This window comes from Euprymna scolopes, chromosome 41, assembly GCF_053919585.1.
Source record: "Euprymna scolopes isolate OS-2025 chromosome 41, ASM5391958v1, whole genome shotgun sequence".
Lineage (NCBI taxonomy): Eukaryota > Metazoa > Mollusca > Cephalopoda > Sepiida > Sepiolidae > Euprymna > Euprymna scolopes.
Genome location: NC_136522.1, coordinates 69641509 through 69659780, shown reverse-complemented (window position 1 = coordinate 69659780; position 18272 = coordinate 69641509). Strand labels below are relative to the sequence as shown.

The 18272-nt window shown below is 36.4% G+C and overlaps 1 protein-coding gene across 1 annotated transcript in view; it reads left to right on the top strand.

The window, feature by feature from the left end:
- The window catches only part of LOC145266606 (uncharacterized), a 155045-nt gene that overhangs the window by 83144 nt on the left and 53629 nt on the right, over nt 1-18272 (top strand). The window contains exons 2-3 of the mRNA XM_080122500.1: nt 1477-1758; nt 16231-16395. Coding sequence (XP_079978626.1) covers nt 1477-1758; nt 16231-16395 — 447 coding nt within the window. The remainder of the gene's footprint in view (nt 1-1476; nt 1759-16230; nt 16396-18272) is intronic.

The following is an 18272-nucleotide window of genomic DNA, read 5'->3' as shown; positions in this document are numbered from 1 at the left end:
TTTAACACACACACACACACATATATATATATATATATGTTATTAAAACATACGGAAATTAAGCTACACACGTGCACACATCTATATAAAAAGTAGTCTAAAAATGTACTCACACTTTAACTATAATCAACATTATCTGGACAATAATGGTCATTAATTTGAACATTTGCAAACATGGTTCTTCAATTATATTTGTCTTCTGATCTCACAGCTATTCCATTTCATTCTATGTTCATAAATAAAGGTTTTATCGTCATTCGAAGTGTGAATACATTTGTGTGTGTGTGTACTTAGTAAATTCAAAACATGTATGCATTAGAAAACAAAAAAACACCTGGCATTACGAAATGGTCACCCATTTTAATATAGCCAAGCTCAACGTCGCTTAACTTCGGCAATCTAACAGGAACTGGTGCGTCAGCATGTTTATGATACATGTAATTAACAAGAAATTCTCATCAATTTGAACATTCGTGATTTTTCAATTACATTTGTCTTCTGCACTTATAGCTATTCCATTTTTATCTTAAACTAGCATTTCAGCCTGGCGTTGCCCGGGTGTTTGGATGTGTATGTTGAGCAAAAAAAAAAAAAGTGGTCAATGTTTTTTAACTTTGACCCCTATTATGACCCCTTAACATTTATTGTTTTGGGCTCAACTCAATTTATTAAGTTAGATCCATGTCCAAGGAACCTATATCTAAAATTTCAAGTGTTTAGACCCAAAATTGGTAGAGGAGTTTGGTAGAGTTCTCAAAGGTCAAATCGTTGAACTTTGACCCTTTAACAGCCAAATTTCTGGCTGAAAACGTATTACAAAGATTTTCCCAAATCTCAGTACCCTGTATATCAAATTTCGAGTCTGTAGACTGAATATTGACAGTTATTACGTAGGAAAATGTACACACACACACACACACACACACACACACGTTCACATTTATAGATATACTAGCATGGGTGCCCGGCGTTGCCCGGGTGTTTTGAGGTGTATGCTGAGCAACCCCCCCCCAAAAAAAAGTCAATTTTTTTTAACTTTGACCCGTATTATGACCCCTTAAAATTTATTGTTTAGAGCTCAAATAAAGTTATTAAGTCAGATCCATGTCCAAGGAATCTATATCTAAAATTTCACGTGTTTAGACCCAAAATTGTAGGAAGAGTTTGGTAGAATTCTCAAAGGTCAAATCGTTGAACTTTGACCCCTTAATCGCCAAATTTCTGGCCAAAAACCGATCACATCGATTTTTCCGAATCTCAGTACCCTGTATATCAAATTTCGAGTCTGTAGACTTAAAATTGACAGAGTTATTGCGTAGGGAAATGTATACAGACACACAGACACGTTCACTTTTATAGATAGATTGATAAAGGTTTTATTGTCATTCAAAGGGTGAGTAAATTTTTTTCGACAGCCTTTCTGTGTGTGTGTATACATATATGACTATCAACAGTGTATCTTTTATTTATTTTCAGCTGTTAGCAACGTTGGCTGTCCACGTGTGGCGTTAAATACGCGACAGTACTTGGCCACATTCCGTAACATGTGTTATGTGTTCATAAACGTGGAGAAATTTTGGGACGAAGCCCGCGATTATTGTTTGTGGTTAGGAGGAGAACTTGTCCACATTCATGACATGGAGACGATGGATTTTTTAAAAAGTGTCTTGGATTCGAAAGAACTTGGTTGGTCCAACAATGGGGTCTGGATTGGTGCCAGCGACAATGCCAAAGAAGGCCATTGGGTGTGGACTACTGGTAAGCAGCACCATTTATTAATTTATTTCAAATTTAAACCAATTGCATTTTTTTTTTATTAGTTTTAGAAAAAGCTTGCAGATATATCCAACGTTGCCTATATAATCTAATTTATAAACCTCACTATATTTGTGTGTCCGTCTACCTCCATTTTTTTTTTCAAACTACATCTCCAAGATGCAAAATCACAGAGCGGCGCAATGCGAGTTAGATGATTGCATTTTGTTTTTTGTGGATTGTTCTTTTATAGGTTTTTTAGCTGGTAAAAATATCTGCTAAGAGGGTTGAAATGGAAAAAAAATTAGGACTTGGAAAGCGTAAGTTGACTTAAAATGCTTTTGTATACATGCACAAATACACATTTATGCGCTATAGTCGGTTCATTTTTTAACTATTTCTTATCCATCTTGTAGCTCAAGCAGTATCAATTCAGGCTGGCACGGTTTTAGCTAGCTGATGGCACACAAGTCATATATTTGTTTTACTATATATTGGGTACAATATAATAATCAATAGAGAATTAACTCTATAATAATAAATATATTTAAGCATATTTTACGACAATGTTGGACGCTAGTCTCTTTTTATTATATAAAGGACAGTTGTCTGTCTGTATGTGTGTTTATATGTCCAACTAAAAGTCAAACTATAGAACAAGCACCCACAAAGTTGGTATTTTCTTGATCGGCGTAGCATTATATAAATGATATCTATAATTTAGAAAAAAATTATTTATTCTCTGGGAGCCAACTGGGCCAGGTTTTATGTGGGAAGTGGGTTAGTTTTTCAGTGTTATGTATTAATTTTGAAAGAAAATTCCGACTTATTTCATAAAGAAAAGTTGTCTGTGAGTTCAGCTAGAAAGGAGTGGAGGAGAAAGAGGTGGTTGGGAAGAGAAAGAGAGACAAATACAGAGATGTAAAGATAGAACCTTTTAATAATAGGTTACTTTTGTCCTGGACAACGTCGGGTAAATCTGATAATCTAAAGGGCAGTTGTCTGTGTGTTTGTATGTGCAGCTAAAACTCCAAAAATACACAACAAACCCCTACAAAGTTGGTATTTTTTTTTTTTTAAATCAATATAACACTAGAAAATGATATTAAGAAAAAGAAAAAGAAAAACTTTATTTTATTTATTTATTTATTTTTTTTTGGAGGGGGGGGGGGTGAAATGGTCATTTATATTATTTAATGTTATCAAGAATTAAGCATGATTTTTAATGTTATCATGTATTAGTACAGCACAGGAAATGAATCAGTAATTGTTTTTAACTGAAAAACTCTAACTCTGAATTTAATTTATTGTTTCTTAACTAATGTCACTTCTCTACAAAGTGTCAGTGGATAATTATATTTTAAAAATAATATACATATATACCGCTCCCCAAGTGGGGGTTCCAAATTGGTTAAAGGGAAAATTATTCCCAACTCGCATTTAGGTAAAAATGCACTTTTGTTAATAATTGAATTCATTCAAAACGTATCGCAAAAACAAATAACATCTAAATAAATCACGATATATCTTAACAGTCGGCGAGATGGACCAGCGGGTAAAGAGGTCAGGCTCATTACCCTGGGGCACCGATTTCGAATCTCGCTAGATTCAGCCACTCAGACGAGTCATAGACGACGAAATATGTGTAGTGAATAATTATATTTTAAAAATAATATATATATATATATATATATATATATATATAATGGTCGGGATCCTTGCCCGGACCAGTGTAACTCAATCTCTCTAGATTTTCCTGTCTTCCATAAGCTGCCTCAGATCTTCAGAATTGGCTGTCCTCACCATTGCAAGATTCCAGCAATTTACATAGGGTAGATGGCAGCAGTAAACGATGAAGGTGTCACTGTTAGAAGAATGAAATAGAAAGCCGATTGAGACAACATTGTCCCTTTGAAGCTGTCCTGTTTGCTGGTCAGACGGTCAAATCGGTTCTCAAATTTTATTTTATGCTTATTGTTTTATTTTATGCAGAAATGGAGGTGACTGAGTTTTGATTGCGTTTTTGTTATAGTATACAAATTTGGTTGGGTGGATCAGAGGAAGATATAGCAACAGGCCTTTTGCTGAATTCAAAAGTCTCGTCTTTCATGTTAAAAATAATCATTGGTAATCAGGCTCGCGGGCCGGATTCAGCCCTCAAGCTTTAGGTTGCTAATCCTTGGCTTAAAGTATAAATGAATTATTTCAAACGGAATATCATCATTAACAATCAATTATGCAGATAAACGCAAACAAGCGTGCCGTTTCCAGCTGATCTCGCTAGTCTTGTTAGGATTTTTTCTATGTAAAAACCAGATTCCATTTCAGATTTGTGATTCTGTTGCAATCGTGGAAAATTGGTTTCTCTCTCTCTCTCTCCCTCTCTCTCTCTCCCTCTCTCTCCCTCTCTCTCTCCCTCTCTCTCTCCCTCTCTCTCTCTCTCCTCCGATTTTTCTCGATTGGATTTTGTGTTAATTACTTATGGCCGATTGTTGAGGGACGATGGTAAACTCACCACCTGCTGTCTAATCAAGACGTACAGATATATTAATGGAGACTTTCTTATTAGATAGACAAGGATGGCGTCCAGCATCACTTAAAAGGAAAGCAGGAATGTATCATCATTAACTTCAAGTCTACCGACCTTTGTTGTGTATGTGGGTTACGTAAAAACAAAGTAGATAATTACCAAAACAACAAAAACAAAAAAAAAAAAGGCAGTTATACTTTTGATGTACATCTTGTTATCTGCATATTTATAGATTTAAAAGCAATGTGTATGTGTTTACATATTTGCATGTATAGGATCCATTACTCAACTAATTAACGAATCATGATGAATTTTTAACATCACTGTTAGGCATGGGGTGTCATAATGTGGACTGTATTTAGTTCAATATAATTTGTTTTTTTTTTTTTTGCAAAGGAGATAAAAAAAAAATGGGAAAGAACCTCATTGTGAAAATTCAGATACATCCACGACAGAATAGGAACTTTGAATCTCCTAACTGCATTCTCAGCAATTACTGTCTTCCATAGTTGTTGTTGTCTCACCACGTTTTTGTCTGAAGATCGCGGTTTCAATCCTACCCAAAGCCGGCCAGAGGTTTACTTGGCCAAAAACGTGGTGAGACTACAGCAACTATGGAAGGCAGTAATTGCTATCCTGTCGCAGTTTCCACCTGATGAAGGCCCGAGGAATAGTTAGCCGAAATGTTGTGAAACAGCAACTAAGAAAGATGAGGATAATAGTCCGCAATAAATAAATACAATGCACTTGTACCGTTCCAACTGCTTCTGGAACGCCCATAGAAGTTCTCTTGTGTGAGCATTTCAATAACCCATGTCACAGCCTCTTTCATCTTTTTTTTTTTTTTTTTTTTTTTTTTTTTTTTACCCCACACCCCAAACAAGGCACATTGCCACTTTGGTGTAGGGGGCTACTATCAGGGGCCACAACTACTGGGGTACTATGTTGGGATTTGGGCAGCAAGATGTCCGTTCACATTACACTTGAACTTCTGCATGTCAGTGCAGTTGGGGAAGCAGGGACTTGGAATGGAATTCCAGAGTCTAGCGATTCTGGAGAAGAAACTACTTGAGTAGAAAGAATCTTTTACATCTAGGGATCTCTACTGTGTGGGGGTGGGATTTAGCTGCCTGCCTCATAACGACAGCGTCTAAGGTTTTCCTTGAGCTTAGGGAATAACGAAAGTCACAGGGAGCAAGGTCTGAGCTATAGGGAGGGTGAGGAACTGTCTTGATGCCAATCTTTGTCAAATAATCTGTGATAAAGATGGAGTTATGGACTGGTGCATTTGTGCAAATCTTTCTGCATCTTCAGTTCCTCGTGAATTATTGCGTGCACTGACATCAAACTGTGCACGTATTGTCTCTCTATATACACGACTGTCCTTATTCATGAAATTCTTTATTTGGCCAATCAACTCTGGTGTTCTGACTACCTTATTCCTCCCACACTTCTTATCACTCACAGATTTGTTCACTATGCCATAAGTCCTTGTCCACAAGTACCTGTAGTATAGTGAATAAAGTACTTGGAAAAATTCTCTGGAGGTTGAAGGTTCAGTAAAAAGTTCCATTTGAAATTCCGTGCAAATTCCCAAGTTAGAATGATTCCTAAGTTCGACAAGACAGGGCTCAAAAGAGTCGCCAATGTGATAGGTCCTGAAGTGTCTTCTAAGCTTCAACCTTTGTCCCATCGACGAAATGTTGCATCCCTCTGCCTGTTCTACAAGTTTTTTTTTTTTTTTTTTTTGCATGGAAGTCACCACTTTTTTTTTTTTTGCCTGGAAGCCACTCGGGGATAAGGGTTATTGCGTGTACAGTAATCAATGGGATAGTATCGTAGTAATCGTTAGTATTAGAGATTTGATAAAGTGTCGTACTTAAGGGGGCGGTTTATCAGGAATTTGTTTATGTTGGATTTGAAGACATCCAAGTTGTAGTCGAGTGGGGAAACAGGCGAATGGAAGAGAGTTCCACAATCGTACACTCCTGAGAAAGCTCTGCTCATGAAATCTACGTTTTGATTTAGGCGCAGATAAAGAATGGGGAAAATTATTGACAGTGGTTTCAGTTAGACAGGTGTTTTTTGTGAAAGATTGGCAAGGGGGAACCAGAGGATGGAGCTCAGACGAGCATTTGCCATGGAAATAACAAAACAAAGACAGGCTCGCAACGTCTCTTCTGTGGGAGAGAAGTTGCAGGGAAGAGAAAAGGGCATCCCCCACCAAACCACGAAGTCTATTTTGTACTCTGTCAAGGCAGGATAGGCTGTTTTTAGCAGCTCCTTCCTAGATGTAGCAGCAGTACTCCATCCTTGGACGTACTTGGCTTTTATACAGATAGAGAATTGCATCAGTAGTGAGATATCTTCTAAAGTAGTAGAAGGATCCTACCATTTGGCAACAGACCTGATGTAAGAGTTCCGTTTTAGGTCAGGAGTAAAGGTTAATCCCAGAAGTTTATCAAGACATGGAGCCCATGGAGCCTCCCCTAGACGAGAGCTATCCATTTCAATTGATGCCCGATGGGGATCAGAGCGTTGATGATGTAAAGATAGGAGCTACGTTTTAGATGCATTAAAAGTAACCAGCCACCTCTTCCCTCACTGTACCACGTGCTCAAGATCAAAGGAGAGAGAATCGGAGAACTTTGTCATTTACGGCCTTTGACGTGCTGCCATAGATGGTCGTGTCATCAGCATAGATGTCAAGTATTTTAATGGTAGATGCTCCGACGAACTATCAGCCCTTGTACCCCCTCGACGTATATACCTCTGACAAACCAACAAGCAGCAAAATCCCACCCCTACACAGAGAGCCCTAGATATAAGAAAGCCTTCTACTCCAATAGTTTCTTCCTCAGAACTGCTAGACTTTGGAACTCCCTTCCGGGTACCTGCTTTCCCAACTGTACTTTACATGCAGAAATCCAAGTATAATGTGAACAGACATCTTACTGCTCGATTTCCTATATAGTATCCCTGCAACCTATGTTCCCGATAGTAGCCCCCTACATCAAAGTGACACTGTGCTTAATACACCTGAAAATGACTGGAGGTTTCATCAACCGAAACGTGAAATTAACACTTAAGATTAGAACAGAGGTCTAACGAATCCAAATAATATGAAGTAAAAAAAAAAATTTTTTTTTTTTTGTAGCATCCCTAGGCAGGAGGAAATTAAAACCCATTCCAGCACTTAATTTGATGTGTAGTAATAATGAGAGACTCGTTCAACCGTCGCAAGGAATGAGACTTAAATCAGTTGAAGGAAAACTTCCGCCTGTAGGACTTCCGGAATGACACATCTAATTGCGCAGAGATGAAAGTTTATTAAATCTTTTTTTTTTTTTTTTTTTTTTTTGTAAATCTAATATTTTCTGTACAGTCGAAAGAAAATTTGGAACCAATCTTTATGTACATGTTTCTATGTTTAGCTGTACTAACCCGGTATTGCCTGGGATATGTTGAAGTCATTTTAGTTTTTAATTGGTTATCCTGACACTCCGCACACTTCTTTATTTACATTGGAAGTGACGTCACACAAATCTTATAATACGGATGGCTACAATTGTAAAAATAATTTGTTTTATTTTTCTTTCATTTTGAGCTCCTTTTTTCTCCCGTTTGTTTTTGTTTTCTACAATTAATAAACCAGTTTACAAGTAAAAAAATAATTTGTTTTAGCAAATTAAATTTTTTTTTTCTCTCCCATTTGTTATATTGGTATTTGAGCGGAGAATCTAACATTTCTTTTCATTTTGAGAATTTGTTTTAGTTTTTAATTACTAACACAGCGGAGAATTTAACTTTTTTTTTTTTCTCCCATTTCTTATTTTGAGCGGAGAATTTATTTTATTTTCATTTTGAGCTCTTTTTCCGATCCGGCGTTACTTTTTATAGGTACTCCTGCAGTCCTCCTGCAGTACTCCTGCACTCCTGCACTTTACGACCCGAGCTATTTTTTAACGCTATTATTTAGAAACCTATTATTAACATGGGGAAGAGAGGGTGTATTGTAACTATTCTGTACTTTCACCTAACAATTCAATTAAAAAAAAAGGTAAATATGAAGAATTACTCCACCCTCAAATTCCTTTAAAATTACCACTCTTTAAGGTTTTCGAGGTCGCTGAAAATGAAAATAACGTTTAAAATTACGGCAAACGAATAGTTTCTAAGATTGAATTTACTTGTAAACTGATTTATTAATTGTAGAAAACAAAAACAAACGGGAGAAAAAAGGAGCTCAAAATGAAAGAAAAATAAAACAAATTATTTTTACAATTGTAGCCATCCGTATTATAAGATTTGTGTGACGTCACTTCCAATGTAAATAAAGAAGTGCGGAGCGTCAGGATAACCTTTTTAATTTTTATTTGTTTCAACATTTTTTAAACTGCTGCAGAAAAGCAAATAGAAATTTTAGTTGTAAGGGAGACAATTGTTTATCTACTATTATATAAAAGGAACTTTGTGTATGTGTGTGAGTTCGTTCCCTAAGGACTCTAAAACAGCTGGACAACAATTAATGTAATGGATTTCGATCAAAGTAGGAATAAGGATGCTAAACTTGAAGACTCTAATCGTTGGAATGCGGCCATAAAAATGGTGCAAAACTGTCCAAGGAATTTTTACCTATCCCAACATTTCAGTTTTCTTTGGACCATTTGAATTCGGTTTTAGAGCACGAATTTGGCAATTCAAATTTATCAATTTTTTTATGCGATATTGATTTATAATCATGTGACAGTAATTAAAATTCCTTGAATTTCAATTTCTTTTGAAAACCTCTTAAGCTTAAGCGTTAAATTTTAGACATTTTAATAGAATCAATATTTTAGCATGGATTCTACAAATAAGGTTTAGTATGATTTTAATGTCGATTTTAATTTTCATAAAACGACGTAAAAGTGGTGCAGAATAGTTATGTATGAGTAATTAATTTTCTTTGTATTTGTACAAATATTTTTCTAATTTTATAAAGAATATCGAAAATAATTTATATATATTTATGTACCTAATTAACAAAATTAATTCATTCAGATACTTGAAGTTAAGTAGCAATTGCTTATATCCTACAAAATTCATAATTCCATTCTGAATAGCTAGTCTTTTACGGAAATTTTAATACTGCGTTCTTCAAAGAGAAAATTTAATTGTGCGATATTTTCTAGAATTAAAATCATGTAATGGATTTTAATCAAAATAAGAATAATGATTCTAATCTTTGGAATGGAGTCGTAAAAGTGGTGCCAAACTGTTCAAAGAACTAGTTTTACCCGTCCTGGGACGGGTATTCTTCTAGTTTTACATAAATTTCTACACTTAAAACATTCATCCTGTTTGATTAAAAACGGATCTTGTATGAAATGTTTTTATTTATTGGTTTTGATTTAAGGTTATCTTCGCAAAGACATAAGTATCAATCGATAAATCAATCAATTTAATGCTTGAAAATGCCATAAATTAAGTCGTTCTTGCTGGAAAAGATCTATCTTGATTCAAAGTAATTATTGACATGAGTCGGTGTTGGAAAAAAAATTGAGAGAAAAGGACGACAGGGAAATATTGATTGTAAATTAAAACGAAAAAGAAACCCATCATTAAATGTTTTATTCGGTAGTTTTTTTTTTTATACTGATTGAAATTTTTTTTAATTAATTTTACTTGAGTTTTTATTTTATTTGTACAAATGAATATTGTATTTTTATGAGCAAAAAAAAAAAAAACGGTTTCGAAATCTTTTCATATTTAAAAGTATATCTCCCTAAAAACAATGATCTGTTAGATAAGTATTTGTCATATTAATATTTTTAAAGACCTTTTGTAATTTGCTAATCTCTCTTCCCTCTTTCTCTCTTATACCACCCCGGTATGTGTTCACTCTCCTGCACTCTTTATGCTCTGTCTCCTAAACCCTCCACTCTCTCTGTGCTCTCTTCTACACTCCCACCCACTGTCTCTTCTACACTCCCACTCGCTCTCTCTTCTCTAGACTCCCACTCGCTCTCTCTTCTCTAGACTCCCACTCGCTCTCTCTTCTCTAGACTCCCACTCGCTCTCTCTTCTCTAGACTCCCACTCGCTCTCTCTTCTCTAGACTCCCACTCGCTCTCTCTTCTCTAGACTCCCACTCGCTCTCTCTTCTCTAGACTCCCACTCGCTCTCTCTTCTCTAGACTCCCACTCGCTCTCTCTTCTCTAGACTCCCACTCGCTCTCTCTTCTCTAGACTCCCACTCGCTCTCTCTTCTCTAGACTCCCACTCGCTCTCTCTTCTCTAGACTCCCACTCGCTCTCTCTTCTCTAGACTCCCACTCGCTCTCTCTTCTCTAGACTCCCACTCGCTCTCTCTTCTCTAGACTCCCACTCGCTCTCTCTTCTCTAGACTCCCACTCGCTCTCTCTTCTCTAGACTCCCACTCGCTCTCTCTTCTCTAGACTCCCACTCGCTCTCTCTTCTCTAGACTCCCACTCGCTCTCTCTTCTCTAGACTCCCACTCGCTCTCTCTTCTCTAGACTCCCACTCGCTCTCTCTTCTCTAGACTCCCACTCGCTCTCTCTTCTCTAGACTCCCACTCGCTCTCTCTTCTCTAGACTCCCACTCGCTCTCTCTTCTCTAGACTCCCACTCGCTCTCTCTTCTCTAGACTCCCACTCGCTCTCTCTTCTCTAGACTCCCACTCGCTCTCTCTTCTCTAGACTCCCACTCGCTCTCTCTCTTTTTTACACTCCCACTCGCTCTCTCTCTTTTTTACACTCCCACTCGCTCTCTCTCTTTTTTACACTCCCACTCGCTCTCTCTCTTTTTTACACTCCCACTCGCTCTCTCTCTTTTTTACACTCCCACTCGCTCTCTCTCTTTTTTACACTCCCACTCGCTCTCTCTCTTTTTTACACTCCCACTCGCTCTCTCTCTTTTTTACACTCCCACTCGCTCTCTCTCTTTTTTACACTCCCACTCGCTCTCTCTCTTTTTTACACTCCCACTCGCTCTCTCTCTTTTTTACACTCCCACTCGCTCTCTCTCTTTTTTACACTCCCACTCGCTCTCTCTCTTTTTTACACTCCCACTCGCTCTCTCTCTTTTTTACACTCCCACTCGCTCTCTCTCTTTTTTACACTCCCACTCGCTCTCTCTCTTTTTTACACTCCCACTCGCTCTCTCTCTTTTTTACACTCCCACTCGCTCTCTCTCTCTTTTTTACACTCCCACTCGCTCTCTCTCTCTTTTTTACACTCCCACTCGCTCTCTCTCTCTTTTTTACACTCCCACTCGCTCTCTCTCTCTTTTTTACACTCCCACTCGCTCTCTCTCTCTTTTACACTCCCACTCGCTCTCTCTCTTTTTTACACTCCCACTCGCTCTTTCTCTTTTTTACACTCCCACTCGCTCTCTCTCTCTTTTTTACACTCGCTCTCTCTCTCTTTTTTACACTCCCTACTCTCTCTCTCTTTTACACTCCCACTCGCTCTCTCTCTCTTTTACACTCCCTACTCTCTCTCTTTTTTACACTCCCTACTCTCTCTTTTTTACACTCCCTACTCTCTCTCTTTTTTACACTCCCTACTCTCTCTCTTTTTTACACTCCCTACTCTCTCTCTTTTTTACACTCCCTACTCTCTCTCTTTTTTACACTCCCTACTCTCTCTCTTTTTTACACTCCCTACTCTCTCTCTTTTTTACACTCCCTACTCTCTCTCTTACACTCCCTACTCTCTCTTACTCTCTTTTACACTCCCTACTCTCTCTCTCTCTCTCTCTCTCTTTTACACTCCCTACTCTCTCTCTCTCTCTTTTACACTCCCTACTCTCTCTCTCTCTCTCTTTTACACTCCCTACTCTCTCTCTCTCTCTCTCTCTTTTACACTCCCTACTCTCTCTCTATCTCTTTTACACTCCCTACTCTCTCTCTCTTTTACACTCCCTACTCTCTCTCTCTCTTTTACACCACCTACTCTCTCTCTCTCTTTTACACCACCTACTCTCTCTTTTACACCACCCAGTCGCTGTGCTCTCTTTTACATCCCATTATCTCTTTTTACACTGTTTTACATCCTCCTTATCCGTTACACTCTCCCACTCCCTTTCTTTTTCACTTCTACTCTCTCTTTTTACACCCCTCTATCTTTTTGCTCGATCTCTTTCTATCTGATAGCATTATCTCTATTACATCTGTCTCTTTTTCTCTCTTCTACACCACGTCTCTCTCTTCTACACCACGTCTCTCTCTTCTACACCCCTTCTATCTTTCTGCTCTCTTTTATCTTGCTGTCTCTTTTATCATTTGACCCCCCCCTCCACTTACACTCTTTTTTCACCGTTTTCTTCTTTTGATTGTTTAAAAATTGCGCCCTCCTCCTCCCAATGAGACACAATGCATAAATTGCCGCATAAAAACCGCCATTTGTTTTTCGAGCTTTTAAAATCCCGCCAAAAATAGTTTTTCTACTTTCAATAAAACACAAGACGTCTGTCTTCAAAATTATGGATTTTTTAAGAGAGCACTTTGACGAGATTTTGTAGCCGCAATATTTGAGATATATATATATATATATACACACACACGAATGCACTGTTTATTCCACATAACTATCCCATCTATAAAAATATCCTCTTAATCAAGAAAACTATCAAATATTTGTTTAAACTATCGATTTTTTTTGTTCTCATATCAAACTTCACAAATATTTTTTTTAAATATTTTATTTTCTTTTGAATCATTTTATTGTTGAAATAAATGTCATCGAAATTGCCATCGTGATGTAAATTATCCGCCAACAAAGAAAATTGATATTTTCTTCTTTGGCAAATCTTATACATATAATTTTGTATCTCTTGTTTATTAAGATAATTGTTTCATTTTTGCGCTGTAAATAAATATTTGATGAAATATGTGAAAAAAATGAAATTCGGTAGAAAAAAAAAAAAAAATTTGTATTAAAAAATAAAAGAAAAAAAAGTAGTTTAAAAATATTTGAGTGGCATTATGTTAGGAAGTCACTGGTTTTGTAGGTGTATCAGAAAGTGGCCATTAAAAATGATGATCAGAACTTTAATAATTCAACTTACTATTTTTCGAAGTTTATAACTACTTGAAAAATGTAATTCAAACCCTAATTTTTTTTTCAATTAAAGGAGCAAAGACCAAATTTAAAAAAAAAATAACAGGTTTAATAGCAAATTATGCAATATTTGTTTTTTAAAGCGGTTTTCTTAAAAAAAAAATATAAAGAAAATCAACATATTTTGACTTGCTTATAAATATATGTATATATATATATATAAATGCCAAAAAATCACTTAAAAAAAAATATACTATTAAATGGGTAGTTCCATCCTTAATTATTAAGAATTTATCCATATTTATATTTTAAATTCCATGTCTTTTTTAAATAAAAGGATTTTTTAAAGCGAGGGTCGTAGAAAATCGCATTTTCGTAACGTGTTTTGCGCGAAGCTGTAAAGAGCTCCTCCTGCTAAAATGAAATTTATGAATTACGGATTCGTCCAAGGGATATAAAAAATGTCTCATTTTTATTGCGTGTGTTAACCAAATTAGTATTTTTCATCCTCCGTATTTAAAAAGGAAACGCACATTCACTCATAAGTTTTTCCCCTAGAACAAAAAATCCGCTTCATCGATTTTTTTTTTTTTTTTTTTTTTTTTTTAATTCTTTTAATAAAATATGCGAGTTTTTGATTGATATATTTTAATACTTCTTTATCGACTAAATTTTTTTTTTTTTAAATATCTAACAAAAAGAAAACATTCAATGAAATAGAAATATTTGCCATCAGCGTCTGGTATTTACTTGACGATGTAAGCATAACATGAGCTTTCATTTAAAAAAAAAAATAATCAACGTGGTTTTTAAAAAAAAAAAAAGGGTTTTACACTTTGGACTTTACAGGTAAATTTCCAAAAAACTGTTCTTTTTTTTTTTGTTTTAAATTAGAATATTTTCTTTATTGATTTTTTTATCTTCAATTTGTGATATATAAAACATAAATTAATTATTAAAATTTTAATAGACATTTCATGGTCGTGTCATCAGCATAGATGTCAATGAATGATTTAAGTATATGTTTTGGGAGATCATTGATGTAGATCAGGAAGAGAATTGGGCCCAGGATGGACCCCTGAAGGACTCCAGCATTAATATTGTGGGCCTCTGATTTCTGCCCATCAACTACTACTCTTATGAGCCTATCGGAGAGAAATTATTTAATAATTGAGAAAACATTTCCAGTGATATCGTACCTGGAAATCTTGTGCAGTAGGCCCTTATGCCATACCTTATCGAAGGCCTTCGATATGTCAAGAGCAATTGCCCTAGAAAGGGAGCTTTCTTAAAAGATTCACTAATCCTATGAGATATAACCGTTAGCACATCTGCTGTAGATCTTGTGAAGCGGAAATCATATTGCATGTCACTAAGAAGGTTGTGTCTGTTGAGTTGGTTGACTACTTCTTTATTTAATATGGATTCCAACAACTTATTCATTACACACAGGAGACTTCTTGGTCTGTACTGAGAGGGAGATGACTTATCACCTGAATTCTTAAATACAGGGCATACTGATGAGGTTTTCCAGAGTGTTGTAAAGCACTTCTCCTTAAGGCGACGCTTAAACAGTTTTGGGGGCAAGTTCTGGTTGAAGCTTTTTCAGCACTATAACTGGAATGCTATCAGGGCCAGTTGCTTTACTGGAATCAAAGTTCTTGATTAGCTTGGCCACTTCATGCACAGATATTTGTATGTTGTATTGCGTATTGTCTGTTATAGGAAGATATACAGGGAGTTGATGGCCTTCGTCGCTTAGGGTAGAATTAGCTGCAAAGTTCTTGGCAAATAGTCTGGCCTTGTCTGATGCTGACGAGATGACCTCAGGTCCATTGATGATGGTTGGGATAGAGCGCACACTTCTGTTCAGGATCCTGTTTGCTATTTGCCAAAACTGGTCGGAGCCAAGCTGCTGCTCAGCTACTTTGGATTTAACGAACTGAGCATATAGCTCTCTTGCATTTTTTTTATTACTCTTTTACAGTGGTTGCTGGCGTTCCTGAAAGCAGCTTTAGTCTCTACATCTATTACGTTGGTAGCTATGGAAAAAGTGATTTCTGTGTGCGATGGCAGCAGCACATTCTGGGGATAACCATGGCTTGCTGTTAGATTTTTGTTGGAATTTTTTAGATGATATGAATCGATCTATGCCTACAATTAACCATTCGGTCAGGTCTGATACTATAGAGAACACATCCTTTTTAAACATGGAATGCAGAGGTAGATCAGATATGAACGTGCGGAAGCTGTCCCAGTCAGCCATAGAGTATCGATATACAGTATGGTGAAGAGGTATGTCTGAAGACTTATTACATTTCGTTTTTATCTTAACTGATATGCTTGTACAACGGAGTAGTTGGAGGATCCCAGAGGGGATAGAACGGAACATAAACATATATCAGGGGAAGTTGTGAGAAAAAGGTCTAGAAGGCTTGCATATTGACCGGTAGTATCGGGCACACGGGTAGGTTCGTGAACAATCTGAGTGAAGTCATAGGTAATGGAAAAATCATGACAGAACCTCCCCTCGTCATCGGTTTTATTTGAGTGGGTCAGCCATTCCACATTATGGACATTGAAGTCACCGCAAATGTGAATGTTTTTCCTGTTTATCATTATTATTTTCTCGTAGTTGTTTAACGTCTTGCTGTAAGCCGCTTCTGATTAGTTCCTTTTAGAAACTGCAGGTTGGTAAATGCAAAAGTACGCCATTTTTTTTTTTTTTTTTTTTTTTTTTAAAGAAGACTGTAAAAGTTTTAATTTTTTTTAATGTATTTTTGGTGGTATTAACCCTAAGGGGTCAGCTCTTTGTGGAGAGAGAGAAAAAGGATACATGTGATGTGGTTAACGGTTGTTGTAATTTTTGTTTTTTTTGTTACAGGTGAAGAAGTAAGTTGGAGTTACTGGGCAAAAGGGCAACCAAGAACCTGGCCGTTAGCAATATCCATGGAAGACTGTGCCCAGATGCGAAGATCCGATGGTTGGCGTTGGCACGATTACAGTTGTAGCCTTGCACTTTACCATTACAATTCCATCTGCCAATTCCGTAAGTATATAAACAAAGACTAAATTTTGGAGATTTCGTGACAACGTATTAAATCTCAGTTTGTCTGCAATGTTTATATTTCAGGAATGAAGCTTACGCGACCATATGCTGCTATGATAAAATGTCTCTGGAGATGAGTTTGGAATAGTTTTATCAAAAAAAAAAAAATTTCACAAAATCATTCCCAATAGAATTATTAATTTATTGTCATAATAGAATTAAAGTGGAATAGTGGATAATGATTGTGACCCGATGGGTCATGTGTACATCTGATACGCATTAAAAATTAAAAAATATTTTTTTTATTTTTTATTCTAAATTTAATTTTAATATTTTTTGAGTTTCGAATTTGACGCCTCCGTTCAGTCTCGACAGACAAAGGATACCCCCTGTAGGGGCAGCTGTGCGTGTAATTGTGAGGCAAGGGTTGCGCAGTCTCCAACCACACCTCTTCTGAATCGACACTGTTTGAATCCAGTGGCAAGGAGAAGTGCAGGACGACTGGAAACAATGCCGAGATAAGCGGAGGGCACATACAGCACCTAGAAGTCCCAAAAGGTTACCCATCTAGTATTGGCCAGGCTCATCATTGCTTAACTTCAGTGATCTGACGGGAACTGGTGTGTCAAACGTGATTATGCAGTATTTGAGTTTGGAATAGGTTTAGAATAAAAAAACAAAAAAAAACATCAAATCGTTTTTAATGCATAATAGATATACCCATGACCCATTGGGTCACGATCATCATCATCACTACTATCATTTCACTTGAATGTAATTATGATAATAAATTAATAATTTTATTGGAGATAGTGCTGGCTAAAATTTTTATGATACAGACTGACAACCTGGTCAAGTTTGAATCTAGTTTGTTCCACAAAAAAAACCTTCATTTATTTATATTTAATATATTCTTAGTATTGTTATATTTTTTCCCTTGACACCAAAATCAACAGAGTCTATATCATTTCTTGTTCAGTTCTAGGAGGTCCACGTTCCTAGGCTTTACCTTCTGTCTTTGAGAAGAGATCAGTTTATTGTTAATCGCCTAAACCGCCTCTACTGAGGAATGCTGATGGAGTTGCCCAGGCATTATTTTTTGCCGGTCAGAATGCTCCTTCTCTGGGATTCTGACTCTTCAACCCCCACTTTCTGAGTGTCACATCTTCTCGCCGTGGAAGAGATAAATATCCAGTAATGAAATAAACATCTTTCTTACATATGTGTGCGTGTTTAAAAGTGGTCCCTTTTATTCCACTTCTATCTTCTCGTCATCGCTGTTTCATCTAGTGGTTGCTGTAGAAATAAGCTTCATTTCATCAACAAAAAGGACAAAAGACGTTTGCTGAGAGTTTTCATAAATGGTTTTATCTGGAGAGGATTGACTTAGGAGAGAGGTCGGCTAATATTATCTTAACTAATTACATCTTGACTTCTGAAATGAGCGACAAACACAAAGACGTTGAGATAAAAATCCATTTAGATTATTTCTACATTATTGATGGTGTCTTATTTACATGGCTTCCACAGAGAGACTGATTTTTAAAAGTATTTGTTTCTCCCAGCCATATTAATGGCAGTGTCTTGTTGCTATAGAAACATTTAGGGTTAAGGAGACTTTGCTGCGAGTTTTCATAAATATTTTCTTTTAAATAATTGAAACAGAAGGGAAAAACTAATGTTCCCTTTGTCTAATCGATAAGTTTACAAGTAAATATACTCAACTTATTTTTTCTAACTTGCTGAAATGAGTGCTGCACACTAATTTGAGGCAACATTCAATTTACGATTATGATTTTTTCTATCAAGTTCACAAGAAAGTTCTTAACTTTTAAATTCAGATAAATCTATCTCAGTTCAAGCAAAAATTTATTGAT